The sequence below is a fragment of the Schistocerca gregaria genome, chromosome 2, assembly GCF_023897955.1.
Source record: "Schistocerca gregaria isolate iqSchGreg1 chromosome 2, iqSchGreg1.2, whole genome shotgun sequence".
Lineage (NCBI taxonomy): Eukaryota > Metazoa > Arthropoda > Insecta > Orthoptera > Acrididae > Schistocerca > Schistocerca gregaria.
The window spans coordinates 930,133,265-930,148,004 of NC_064921.1; the positions used below are offsets into that span (position 1 = coordinate 930,133,265).

General features: G+C 37.5%; 1 protein-coding gene across 1 annotated transcript in view; it reads right to left on the reverse strand.

Moving 5' to 3' along the window:
* The window catches only part of LOC126335367 (phospholipase A2 group XV-like), a 35,497-nt gene extending 21,328 nt beyond the window's left edge, over positions 1-14,169 (reverse strand). Inside the window, exons 1-4 of the mRNA XM_049998572.1 lie at positions 13,486-14,169; positions 10,575-10,717; positions 10,226-10,457; positions 9,915-10,142 (exon numbers count right to left, since the gene is read on the reverse strand). Of these exons, the coding sequence (XP_049854529.1) occupies positions 9,915-10,142; positions 10,226-10,457; positions 10,575-10,717; positions 13,486-13,585 (703 nt within the window). The 5' untranslated portion in view covers positions 13,586-14,169. The remainder of the gene's footprint in view (positions 1-9,914; positions 10,143-10,225; positions 10,458-10,574; positions 10,718-13,485) is intronic.
* Positions 14,170-14,740: the final 571 nt, after the last annotated feature.

Consider the following 14,740-nt stretch of genomic DNA (forward strand, 5'->3'; position numbering starts at 1 on the left):
TATTTCCGGTGGTTAGTAGGTTTGATAAGGACGGAGGTAGTGAGGTGGAGGTCAACATCTAGGAAGGTGGCTTGTTGGGTTGAGTAGGACCAGGTTAAGCAAACGGGGGAGAAGTTGTTGAGGTTCTGGCTGAATGTGAATAACATGTCCTCACCTTCAGTCCAGATAGCAAAGATGTCATCATTGAATCTGAACCAGGTGAGGGGTTTAGGATTCTGGGTTTTTAGGAAGGATTCCTATAGATGGCCCATGAATAGGTTAGCATAGGATGGTGCCATGCGGATGCCCATAGCCGTACCGCAGATTTGTTTGTAGGTAATACCTTCAAAGGAGAAGTAATTGTGGGTGAGGATAGAGTTGGTCATGGAGACCAGCTAGGAGGTTGTTGGTTTGGAATCCATAGGACATCTGGAAAGGTAGTGTTTGATAGCAGTAAGGCCATGGACATTAGGAATGTTAGTGTATAGGGAGGTGACATCAATAGTGACAAGCATGGCACTATGTGGTAAAAGGACAGGAACTGTGGAGTCAGTCGAGGAAATGGTTGGTATCTTTTATATAGGAGGGTAGGTTCCGGGTAATAGGTTGAAGGTGTTGGTCTACAAGAGCAGGGATTCTCTCAGTGGGGGCACAGTAACTGGCTACAATGGGGTTTCCTGGGTGGTTGAGTCTATGGACTTTAGGAAGCATGTAGAAGGTGGGAGTGGGGGGAGTGGTAGGGGTAAGTAGAGAGATGGACTTGGGGAGAGGTTCTGGGATGGGCCTAAGGATTTGAGTAGTGACTGTATATCCTGCTGGATGACTGGAATGGGATTACTGTGGCATGGTTTGTACATGGAAGTATCTGAAAGCTGACGGAGTCCTTGTGCCACATAATCCTTGCGGTGCAAAACAACGGTAGTGGAGCCTTTGTCTGCAGGTAGAATTATAAGGATGGGATCAGATTTTAGATGGTGGACTGCGGTTGTTTCTGTGGATGAAACGTTAGTTTGCATGGTTAGGGATTTGGGAAATGATGGTGAGGCAAGGTTCGAGGTTAAGAAATTCTGGAAAGTTAACAGGGTGGTTTGGAGACAGTGGGGTTGGATCACAATTGGATGGAGGAATGAACTGAATTAGGCAAGGTTCAATATTGGTCTTTGGTTGAATCTGGTTGGTGGCGAAAAAGTGTTTCCATTGTAGGGACCAGGAGAAGGAGAGAAGGCCAACATGGTTGAATTTGGAAATGGGGCAAATGTGAGGCCTTTGGCAAGGACTGATATTTCTGTGGGACTAAGGCTCCTGGAGGACGGTTCATACCTGTGTTGCAGATCTGTTTAGGTTCTGGGTTGTGTGGTGGTGGGAGGGAGTTTTGGAGGGTGGGGTAAGTGTTGTAGGTCTGCGAGACACGATTTATCAGCTATGAGGAGGTGTGGGGGATGTTTGGAGGTTGTTGTAGAAGTGGTGGACAGCACTCCAAAGCAGGAGTAGGAAGTGAGCAGGATGGAGAGCTTTTTGAGGTGGCATTGTGCATGGTGCTCAAGTTCCTGCAGAGGAAGAGTTTCAATGTGTGTTATGGAGGTTCCAGGAATTTGGGATTACATGGCAGGAGAATTTTGTGGATGGAGAGAAGGTACTGCAAGGAGGACTGGGCTTGGTTGATATGGTTTTGCAGGACTATGTTGGTGAGGGCTAAGAATTGGCGGAATCTGAACAGGTGGAGGTCATTGTGGAAGGAGGGGTGGCAACCAGAGATGAGTAATTTGGTGGTAAGGCCATTAGGGGGATTTCATGAGCCAAGCAACAACGCAAGAACAGTATGTGGGACTGGGATCTGGCTAGGGATAAGGAAACTTTTCTGTATTTACACAGATGGAAGGAGCAAGGATCCATGGTGGTGCAAAAAATGTGAAAAATTACGTAAGAAAGTAGAATTATGCCCAAAAAATTATGCAAAAATACATCCACTGGGCTTAACTTACACATCATAAAGATGGATCACAGTCAACAGTGTAACTTTCTTCCACTTGGTGACACACTAGGGGGAGGGTTGGAATACAGTACAGGACATTTAAGCCATTGCATAAATGTGCATTAGTGACATCACCTACAAAAAACAGATTTACTGGCCTAAAATATATTACAAGCTAAATAAAAGCTAAAGTAGCTTACTAGATACCTGTGTGCACTTGACAGACAGCAAAAAACATATGAAGAATCAAAATTCCAAAACACATTAAAATCTCCCCCACCACAATATTTTACAAAATACCTGTTATACTTCTTTGATCATTAGCTAAAACGGTTCCCAGGCATGATGAGGCTTCTCTTGTTGTCACCAGCTACTACATGATAGTTCAGCTAAGCTGCTCACCTCAGACACTTCCTTAGCCATTTAAGATATCTGTTTTATTAATTGCAGAGATATCAGTGTTAACTTTGCCTTTTCAAATGGAATTATAGTAGTTTCTTCTACTAGTACTGCAGTTCTGAATGATACGAATTCAACAATATCTCACTCTTCAAAATCCAGTTAGCAGTTTCAGAGAAATTACAGTATTTAGAACTTATGTTTTACCTGTTTTGAACATGAAACCGGCAGCATTCTCAAGCTTAACTTTATGCTGTTACTCAGAACTATTGTGTCAGACTGATGGGCACCCCAACTTGATACAACCAATAGTGTCTACTCAAAAAAGTGGAATGCTGGAGAAACATTTAAATCAAAACTTATGTACATCACATTTGGGTAATGTGGCATCTACGAAGTATTCACCAGTTGACTACAGTAACAGTGCTACACTTTTTCCTATCAATGCCTTGAAAGAAAGGTTCATGTCAAAAATTGAACGGATTTGTAGAACAGAGACAAAGTATACAGACTGTTAAATAATAACAACAACAACAATAATTTCACACTGTGTGTGTAATGTCAAGATGCACTCTCGCAATTTTGCAGTGTACCTTCAATAGCAATAAAATGGATATCACAGAAGAATGAGCTCATAAACACAACTCAGTTTGTGTTTTCAAATGTATTCGCAGTCTCTGGTGCAAGGACTTCTGGACACACTGAAGAGGTTCCGTCAATATGATTGCATATTCTTTAACAACAATCCTCTTGGGACATTGGAGCTTTTGCACAGCTTTCACTTTTTAGTTTACCTCAGTGAAAAAAAAAAAAAAAACACCCTGCGGCATTAAGTCACGTGAATGGGCAGGCCAACTGATAATACCTTCATGTCCTATTCACCAACCAGAAAAAGCAGAGCAAAAGCTTTCCTAGCCATAAGATAACAGTGAGTAAGATATCCAACATGTTAGTACCACAAACATCTACATATTTCAAGTGGTACTTCTTCTAGGAGAGCAGATAGTGTCTCAGTAAGAAATTGTGGAAGTATTTTACCCATTATGATTTCTTCAATGAAGTAATGACCAATCACTTAGCCTCCAATAATCTTGCATCAAATGTTCAACCAGCCTCAGCCATGCAGATTCTCAGTGTCTCAATAATGTATACTCCTTACACTCAGCTTTCCATGATCTACAAAGTTAGCTTCATGACTAAAGAGAATTCTTTGAAGAAAGAACCTATTGTCCTGACATCACATCATAACCAAGCAATGGAATTGCATGTGTTTTCTGCCGTCCTACTGGTTAATCTGCTGGCAAAACTACACATGATACGGGTGGAACCAGTTTGCAGACAACACTCAGGTGACATATTCCAAAGGCACTCACATTTCTCTGGGGATAACATGCAGATTACTAACAACAGCTGCCAGAACATCTTTCATTCCCTTCGCTCATTTAAGGCTTGCTCCTTATGACCTGCATTGTATTCTAGTGCCCTTCCAATGACAATTGTTTGGGCATTCACTGAATTGTCATTCTTGTTGGACACAATGTCTGGACCTTGTTGCATACAACTCAGTTGTTCTCTTTGTATTCCTTCTGTATTCTCCATGATGAAGCAGCATATTTAGTTTCTCCTGATTTCTAAAAGACATTTACTTTTTCAAATTAAGCAACACGTGAACACAGTTAGAATGGAAGCTATAATTCTTCTGTGCTGCTCTATACCAGAATTGCACCGATGGAACACACTGTTTTCTCTTTATCCAATTTATTTCCTTATATGACTAAGGAATCATGGTCTTTCACATAAGGCAAATGTTTCATGTTCAAAGCAGATAAATTCTAAGTTCTAAATATTGTAATTACTTTAAAATTACTTACTGGATTTTGACGATTAAAATGCCATTGAATTCTTATCTTCCAGAACTGGCAGCAAAAATTACAATAGTTCCATTTGAACATGTGAAGCTCATACTGATACCTCTGTAATCAATAAAGCTGTGAAAAGAGGTTATTCAGCATTTAGTGAACACTTTCTCAGCATTCACATGGGTGAAAAAAAAACATTGTTCTGGAAATATTTTAGGTGAAAATCTTACCTGAATTTCACTGTATATAGCTGTTTAAACTTTTTGTAATGAAAAAGTATTTCACTATTTTGACATAGAGAGAGAGAGAGAGAGAGAGAGAGAGAGAGAGAGAGAGAGAGAGAGAGAGGGGGGGGGCTGTGCCTCAGGATTAGAAGAATAGTCTAATAACTAATGTATATGCTATTTTGTCGAAAGTCGACATGTTGAGAAACATGGCTGTTGTACTATAAGGTTTATAATTTATAAAAAACAGCTACCAGCCACATGTATGGTTTACAAAGGTATATTTTATTTTCTTTTTTTTCCTTTTCTTTTTTTTCTTTTCTTTTTTTCTTTTCTTCTTAAGAAAATAAACCTTTTTTAACCATACATGTGGCTGGTGGCTGTTTTTTATAAATTATAAACTAATGGATATATTTGAAACCCACAGAATGTATAATTTTTGTGCAGAAACTACTACAGAAGCAATGACTATTGCACAATACATGTAAAACAAAGCAGATGGCAGTAGACGGAGATATTAAATGAAATATATTTTGGTGTAAATGGGGCAATATGTGAAGTCTCCAATGCCTACAATGGCAGAACCTTACTGAAAGACCTCTCACAAACCCCAAAGAAATTATGGTCACCTGTTAAGGCTGTTAATGGCCCTAAAGTTAGTGCCCAGACACTTGTGGATCACAGAAGCAGACACTGATGCTAACAAAGCAAAATCAAAGATTTTGAGCTAAATTTTCATTTACAGGAAGAGCCAGGGGTACTACAACAGTTCAATACACCACTGTGAAGATGAGTGATATGCTTGTAATTAGTAACACTGACACTGAAAACAGTTGATATTGCTAAGACTGAAATAAGGCCCAAGGGCTTGATGGAATCCTTGTCAGATTCTATACGTAATTTGTAGCCAAGTTGGCCCCTATTAATCATAATATATCCCTCCAACAAAAATCTGTGGCCATTAGTTAAAAGAAAGCACAGGCCATATCAATCTACAAAAAGAATATCAAAAGTTATTCACAAAACTATTATCTAATATCACTGACATCTATCTATTGCCACATCATATAACATATTCCTAGCTCAAACATAATGAGATATCTCAAACATGAAGAACTCCTTTGTTCCAACCAATGTGTTTTCTGTAAACATTGTTCACAGAAAACGTGACCCACACTATTCCCCCATGACATGTTGAAAGTCATGACTCAAATCAATCACGTGGATGTAGAGTTTCTTGACTTCCAAAAATCATTTCTTATGTCATCCTTGCTCTACCATGCTTTCAATTCATCTGATATGTGGTCCCAAATTTTGATATCAAGTTTGTCACTAATCTTATTTCTACTATTGCTCAAAATTTCATCACTCTTTGGTTTACCCTTGATACATCTTCTATGCTCAGCAGCTCATATATATAATATTCTTCCTCCTTTTCACTGAGGATGACTGTCAGTCATCAGCAAATATTACCTTTGATATCCTTTCATCCTGGATTTTAATTCCAGCTCTGAACCTTTCTTTAATTACTTTATCAGTAGACAGAATGAAATACAGAAGAGGAAAACTGTATACCTATCTTTCTCCCTTTTTAATCCATGCATTTCTCTCTTGGCCTTTCATTCCTCTATCTTCTTACAAATTTCATATATTACTTGTCTTTCCCTATTGCATTTCCCAAAGATTTCAATCATCCTAAACCACATTAGATTGTCAAACACTTTTTGGAGATCAACAAATCCAATGAAATTCTCTTGATTTGCCTTTCTTGGGTCTTACTCCCATTTGCAAGTGAACACCAGAATTGCTTCTCTGGTGCCTTTACCTTTCCAGAAGTCAAGCTGATTGCCATTTAACAGTTTCTCAATTCCCTCTTTCTGTATGTTATTCTAGTCTACTAGTGTATTTGGATGCATGAGCTGTGAGATAACTGAAAAATAGCTCTCGCATTTATCCAAGAATCTTTTCCACTCCACTGGCTGGCTGATACAGCAATTGTTACAAATTATTAAAAAAAATTCTTGGTTGTAAAATTATTATTTAATAAACCATTGAACCCTTCCGGGCACCATCAGATTATACAGTACTCTGCAAATAAGCTTTCATTAAAAGAATGCAAGTATCTGCAGGTGTAGAAGTGCAAAAGTAGTATGATTCTTACAACTCTATACAAACGTGGCATACACATTTCTAAAAACAGGGGAAACTACTACAGTTTATGCAGATGCCACATTGTACTGATTTGTAAGCATGGTCATGTTTCTGCACCTCTGCATCTGTGGGTGCTAGCATGTGTAAGGTCCATGCCCTGTCTTGCATGATTTTTGATGAATGCTTATTTGCAGAATACCAAATAACCTAATGATGCCCCAAAAGGATGAAACACATCTTTAAATAATTGCTATTTTGCACCCAAGGCTGTTTTTAATCAGATTTATCTGGTGCTGTTATCTTCTAAAGTCTGATGGTATATTTCCATTCTCTTTAAAATGCTGGATTCTGTATGCCTTGTAATCCAGCTCATCAAAGAATTTATACTGAAAGTTAACAAAATTGTCATTCTCTTTTGTGTGTGCCTGTCGAAGAGTCAACGCTTCTTCTATTCGGTGAGTGGTCTGTTTTACTCAAATTATGCACCAAATAAGTGTATTGTCCTTGCCCAAAATCCCTATTACTGATTCCTTGTACAATGTAGCTATGTGAAATGTTTAATGAAATTCATGAATTCTTTCAAGATATTTTCTTGCTTTTTCTAATGAGATGTCATATTTTAGTTATCCCTGGATTAATGAGCAAGGCCATTCTGCCATTTAGTTAACCCAGTAACATAAAATCCCAAGTTCTCATTTTTATTATTTTGACAAACTTCAAATCCCAAGCATAGCCAGGCAACTTAATAACAAACCTCTGGAAAAAAATCTTCTTGCATTCATTTTAGTGCTGACAGTTATGTATTCAACCACTGGAGTGCATACAGTCCTACATTTCTAGTGTGGCAGTCATTTTTTGGTTGGGGTGGTTGCCACCAGACTGTCTTTACTGTGTGCAGCTTGGGATACTCTAAACCATAACAGAGACCTTCAGCCTCTGTCATCTATTGTTGCCTAGGCAGTGCTTCCAAAAATGGATGGCTATAGAGATCCTGAGTTTGACACAGAATTAGTGGCTGAGAAGGTTAAGAAAAATGTGGTGTTACTTCAACAGAGACCGATAGTAATGACAGTTTGTCAGATGACAGACAAGTGCTTGCTCACGGTATGTGATAAATTCATCTACTGTGCTCCAGCCAGCTCCTCCCAAAATTTCTGTTCACAGGAAAACATTGTGAAATACATGGTTCAACTTCATACCTACACAGAACCTAAAAAATGATTTAGTTTCAAAATACTTTAGTAAAAGTGCAGTGCTCAATTACACTTATGACTTTAGTACAGGTGATCTTCAAAAAATTTTAACTCATTATTTTGAGCTTTAGAAGCTTTCTTTATATATCTGTCTGTAATGTCACCATTAAAGAAAATTCTTCATTAATAACAAACACTATTTTTTGAGACATATATAACTAGTAAAAAGTCAGTATGTTAATGGGTTAATAGGCTAAATTTTAAATACTTTAGAATCAGCCCCTCCACCCACACAAACTGCTAAAAGGCTTTCTCCAATCCACCAAAAACAGGCTGTCTCTCGACATTACAAAACTTGATCTGAAGGTATCAGTGACACGGTGAACAACACTGTCAATATGATACGACTAAATAATTGACACATCGGTCCTTCTTAGCATCCATAATTGAAGGTTTTATTTGATCACTGAAGGCATCCACTCTAGAGAGTGATTACTAGAATGCAAATCTGTTGGTCCTGCCTACTGCAGCACCTGTGCAAATCAGAGAACAGAAAGGGAACCTAAAAGCAGGCAAGAAGCTGTTCCTGTACAAAAGTCTCCTAAATTAATGAGCCTTTCAAACACATCATTCCAGGGACAGATGGTAGCACAGCCCTATAGCACAAAGCCTTTGCTACTAAGAGAAAAGGCTGAGGAGCTCCTTACGAGGACATTTCGCAGCTTCCTTACAGATGGGACCAGTTGGTGAGATGCTGAGATCTTAACAGGTTCCAGGTGTCTACTTCTCTCAGTGAAGGCCATCAGGAAAAGCAAGGTGTCTGTTGCTGATCACAGTCACCACATCAGCAGCATTTTCTTCAGTAAGATGATCACTCTTGCTCCTTAGCACGAGTGTGTCATTAGCTTTGAAACAGGTTTATTGTAAGCAGTTACATAAGTAGCTTTCCTTTGGCAATAGATTCAATTTCCTCATAATCCATAGTATTATGTCAATGATCTCGCTTTTTCTTATCCTTCACCTTAATCTTCAACCATTTTTACAGACCATCTCATACAAGAAACCCACCAACCAAACAACATTCAGACTGCTCTTAAGATCCTCAAAGAAAACTAAAGTCTATATTAAAACCTTTCAATAGAGGAGATCTACCATTTACAAAAAACAGTGATACAAGTAAAGAAAGTGTTGAATGGAAGTGTAACACTAAATAATACGACGACACTTTCCCCACCCAAAACACAGTTATCATACAAACAAACAGCCTGGAGACACCACAACAGTTCTCATGAAACATTAAAAATTAGTGCCCCACAGAAAAGAAGCAAAACAGTGAATAAGTGAGCTGCAACAATAATGTAGTGCCTCTCAGTCATTAAGAAGACTCAAGCATTTGCTCAACTCTCATTCTGTGTAAAATATCCACAAACAGAAAAAAAAAATCCACAACACAATGGAAAAATGTAAGTACAGTAACACACACAACCACTACCCACAGAAAAAGTATTTCAAAAAAACATATTTTTTTCCATGCCTACTTTGCAGATGACATGCTGTCAAAATGATAAAAAAGGCACCCTTAAAAATCCAATTTTCAGCATATATAGGGTAAATTTTGTGTCAGATTTATGATTTTTCTTATATTTGTGCGATCTGCTATGCATAAAATGTAACTGTATCCTCTAATATCCTTTTGTTCTACAAACTGCTGCTCTGTAGTCATACTCCACATCTTTCCTGGGCTTGTTTCCCTTCCCCCGTGGTTTCTATACATATCACTAATTCACTGCTAGACCCCATCCTTTCCATGGGCAATCCACACAAAATGAAGGCAACACCCCTTTGGAAGTATGAGCAGCTCATTACAAACATCTATTGGCTTAACAGCTGTGATGTTTTCATTCCGAATGAATGGACAGAAAAACTGTTCCAACTGACAAGATGGAATATTTTGATATTGCACATTTCTCAACAATGAACATGTTAATTACACACTTCAGCATTCATTTACATATGCAATACATTATTACCATTTTTCTCCAATATATTTTCAGTGTTTCAGCATTTTTCTTCACTACAATCGAAACGACATATCAGAGTAAACTAAAGTTATAAATACCATCTACAATTCACGTACCGACCATATAAACTTTCAAGGCTTTGAGTGAGCCTCCCCAAGCCCCAGAAAGAGTAACCAAAGCACGAATATGTTTGTCTTTCCAACTCTGTGTTTGCATTTGCAGAAAGTGCAATGTCATCAATGCTCCCATGCTATGAGCCAAAAATATAACTTGTTTGTTTCCATTTAATCCATAGGTCTCTTCAACCAGCTTTTTGAGATCTGCAAAGTACTGTTGATTTTCATCTGCAATAAAGAGAGAAAAAAGAATGTGATCTCTGAAAACATTACATTGCAGAAAAATAAATAATGCTGATAAAATCACTTACTAGGAGCCTTTCTGAAATCATAAGGGGCACCTCTTATTGATATATTTCTTTCATATCCAAGGGGTACTAATGTGTTTGCAATGTCCTTAAAGTAAGCTCCCTCAGATGCCATGCTTGGATCTATCCATTCCACAGTAGTTGAATTTCCAAATCCTGGAATTCGGATTTCTACACCATCAGAGTTTGAAGTTGTTCTTGTCTGATTGTTGTACACAAGTTTCATGTTATCTATCTGGAATGTATTATCAAATAAATATGTTTACAACAAATCATACAAAATACCCTGAAAAATACATTTCATTATGCAATAACTGTTACAACATAGATAAATAACTAACTCTCTGCTTACCCAACAGTCTATAATTACAGGGACAAGCAGCTCCAAGTTCAACCACAAGCTGAAGAAATCATTTGTTGTCTTTTCACACAAATAGTGAACAACTGCAGGTTTGTGCAACTTAGCTTCCAATTGACTTCCTCCATCCCCAGGAACTGCAAAGTTTTGCATGAAACAGTTAACAAAGTCAACATTTTACAATAATTAATCGTAAACTACACATAGATAAATATATGTAGATATGGGTCAGAAATGGACAACAACGGAGTCATTTATGTACAATTAATGATTCGGTAATATGTGGAAAGAAGAAAATGCAATTACTTTTTAACTACGGACTCCTACGTGTTATATTTTTGTCATTTCACAATACATTCCTCACATTCTGCTTTGCACAATTACGTGCAGCAACTACCCCACAGTATTTTCTGGCGCACTGACAACTCGATATAAATGTTATATTTCGTCTGGATATTTAAATAAGATGTTAGTTTATTTATTTATTTAGTCCTTCAAATCCTACATGTATATATACAAGGATATTGGACATGGTTAGGTACTTACAAGATAAAATACAGTTTGTATTGCAATTCTAAGGACTAGATATTGAAGTAATTTAGCAAAGATTCATACATACAACAAACATTACAGGCAACATATAAAGTAGAATATTCATTTTTGTTTTGTTTTTATGGACTCTGTCAGACAGTGAAAGCAATGATCAATTAAATATGCCTTTAGTTCAGCCTTAGAACTACAGAGTTTATCTGCTGATTTAATATGGTTAGGTAGATTATTGTAAATCTTTATCCCAGTATGTAGCGTGCCTTTTTGGCACAATGATGTTCTCACCTGTTTCATATGAAGATCAGATTTTTGCCTTGTATTGTGTGCATGTATATCTTCATTTTTTAATAACATATCTGGATGTCTATCAATATATTGTTTGATGAAAACTGATGTTTCGTAGATTAAAATGCAAGGAAGAGGAAGAACTGACAGTTTTTTGAATATGTGTCTGCATGATTTCGTATTGTTTCCCCCTTCAGTAATTCTTAACATTCTTTTTTGCATACTGAAAAGTTTAATATTTGTTGTTGCATTGCCCCAGAAGATTATGCCATATTTAATTACAGAATGCACATAGGAGTAGTATACATTTAACAGGCTAGCTTTGCTGCAACAAGTTTTCAAGATCCTTATCACGTAGCAGGTTTTGCTTAGTTTTCTTTGCAAATATTCACTGTGTACCTCCCATTTTGTGTTATTCTGGAGCCAGAGTCCCAGAAATTTTGTGCTATCAGAACTTTGAAGAACTCTGTCCCTAGGTTCTATTTATATGTTTGGGTGGTGTCTTCCTTTTAGATTATAGAAGTTCAGTGCTACTGTCTTTTCTTTGTTTATAATTAGCTTGTTATAGCTGGACCACTGTTCTACACTGTTCATTGTTTGGATAGCGGAGTCTTTTAGTTTTTCTTGTTTTACCACTAATAAGGAAGCTTGTATTGTCTACAAATTGGAGGGCAGTTTGGCACTACTTGCTGCACACAAGATCATTGACATAGGGGAGAAACAGAATGGGTCCTAATACTGATCCTTGGGGGCTGCCATATTTCACATTTTCATATCCTGAATAGTAGTAGCTGATTTTGTTATGGTCAGTATATTGCACTTCAACCAGCTGTTTACTGTGTAGTGCTTTGTAGTATCATATTACAGGACAATGGTGATTATTTTAAAACAACTGTTTTTCTCCTACTATACAAACACATAGATAATTAATTTATACATAATTTTCATAATTACTAGGGAGTAGATTAATACTGGTTATGATCTGGTGTTAATATTCTATGCAGATGTAGCCTCCTGTGGTTTCACAGTTACATAAGAAATCATTCCACATTCCTGACAGCTCTACTTTGTGGTGTTTTATACAGAACACAATGCGTGAATGAAAAACATTAATGAACATACCATTAGTCTTTTTCAGACGTTGTATGATGGAACATTATTTTTCCTTACCGCTTGCACCAATATCGACGGTGACTATGTGTAGTGTGCTCTTGCTGTATAAGAAGCAAACAAGGCCTCCTTTGGGGTCTAAGAAGAAATTACTCCCACTTAAATATGATGTATTAAATACTAATTATTAAGATCATTTTAAATATAGCTGAGATTGTTCCCAGCTTCTGTATTCATCATCATGAGATACCACATGCATACAGTATCATCAGTCTCAGACATGTTCACTGGGGAAAAATGGTTCAGTGCATTTCTAGACAATTATCATCTCCATTTACACCTAGTCAGTGTTAGGTTATTCATATAAAAACATTGGTCATAGTTCTATTACAAACTCCAATCCTAATGTCTCTCAGTTTTGACACTCAGTATAGCAGTATGTCAGTCCATATGTTAGGGTGTTGTAATACATGTTGCAAAGTTCAGTGTTGGATTGCTGAAAGGCTACTGCAAACATAACTGCATATTAGACCGTGAGGTGTATCAGCAGAGACCAATAGGTGAAATTCAAGAAAAATCATATTCTTTCAGCAGTACACATGACTTGTGCAGACGTACCAATAATGTAAGCAGCAGCAGCAGCAGCATTGTCTTTACAAGCTCCCTAAAATGTTGACTGTTAAATTTAACAAAAATATTCTATTTAAATAAAGTGGCATAAAGTCTGTGTGATTGTACACTACATCTATCAAGAAAATGAATAAAATTCCGGCCTACTTTAAGGCAGGGCAGTTACGCTACAAGAACTTCACTATACGCAGAACATTCAACAATAACACCAAACAAAATTCTTAGTTGTTTTTCAAAACACAAGTTCAAAAATTAATTCTTACTGCTAATTAATTTTGTCCTTATTACGTATATTGTATGGCACAGGAAATTAATTCGTAACACTACATACCAAGAATTATAGGCAGTACAGACTCATTACTGGTGCTGTGCGCTGTGGTTAACGTGACAGCGACGTAAAACAATAATGTGATGATCACTGTGTTTGTCATTCCCTTATGTTATTTCAATAGTCAGTTAACAAGTTCGTAATGTAATAACGACGAATTTATGAATACCGTGCATAAACCTAAAATACTAATATTTCACTCGTGCACAAAGTGGAAAATCAATTGCAACTAAACACGATTTACAATACACCACAATGAGTACAAGTGCGAAAAACACAGCGTTTGTAAATGCTGTCTGCTAGACTGATAATCAGCGACCAATCGAATCGACTGACTGAAGGGCAATAGCCAATAAGAAAAAGGTAAACAACTAGGCGTAAGCAAAATCAGCTGATTGTAGAACTGTCTTTGTTCTGTTGTATTTACGTTTGAAAGATCTTTGCCCTTCCTCTGTTCCTTTAAGCACCGATAATGAGAAGGGCTGTTACGAAAACATGGCTCACAGTTCCGTTATCTTTTAGCTATCTCGTGCAGTTTACATTGTGATAACTGTGCCAAGGACTGTGACGATGTTTAAAGGAATGTCATTAACATATAAGAACACGTGATTGGCAGTGAAGTAGATGTGGCGCAGAGAAGTCAGGGATGCACGAACTTTTCGAAACGAAGCAACTCGAGGGATTTCTCACTGCCTTTGTCATAAATTTTACGGAACATGTGTAACAATCGTTACAAAAATGTTCGGGCATATATTTTCGTTACGGATCCGAGCACTGTAAGAATCGTCTCGTTGCACACCGAATAGGCACACATGAAGAGGCATAGAAAAACATCTAACAAAGTTTCAAGAATCAACTTTAAATTATGAATCCACGAGTATACTACAATTACGTATCGTTCTCATAGGGATTGTGAGGACAATAGTAGATTAATTGCAGCGCACGCACGGAGTGGCATTTTAAACAGCCCAATCTTCCCGCGCTCTATACGTGAATGGAACGGGAAGAAGTCCTGCTAAGCTGTGCATTGTGAAGTGTCCTCTGTCATCCTTTTCACAGAAGTTTTTGAGTATGGATGTAGATGTACCGTATTGCCGATTCTATGAGCACCTCCTATGTAGGCCCTATACTTAACACAAGCTCTTTCATCTGTTACGCTTTTCTAAATGTTTGAAAAGTGCGAGTATAATATAATTGTACTGATAAAAAAATAGTGTTCGGTCGAACCGCGTCCCAGAACATGAGGTACTGATTATTT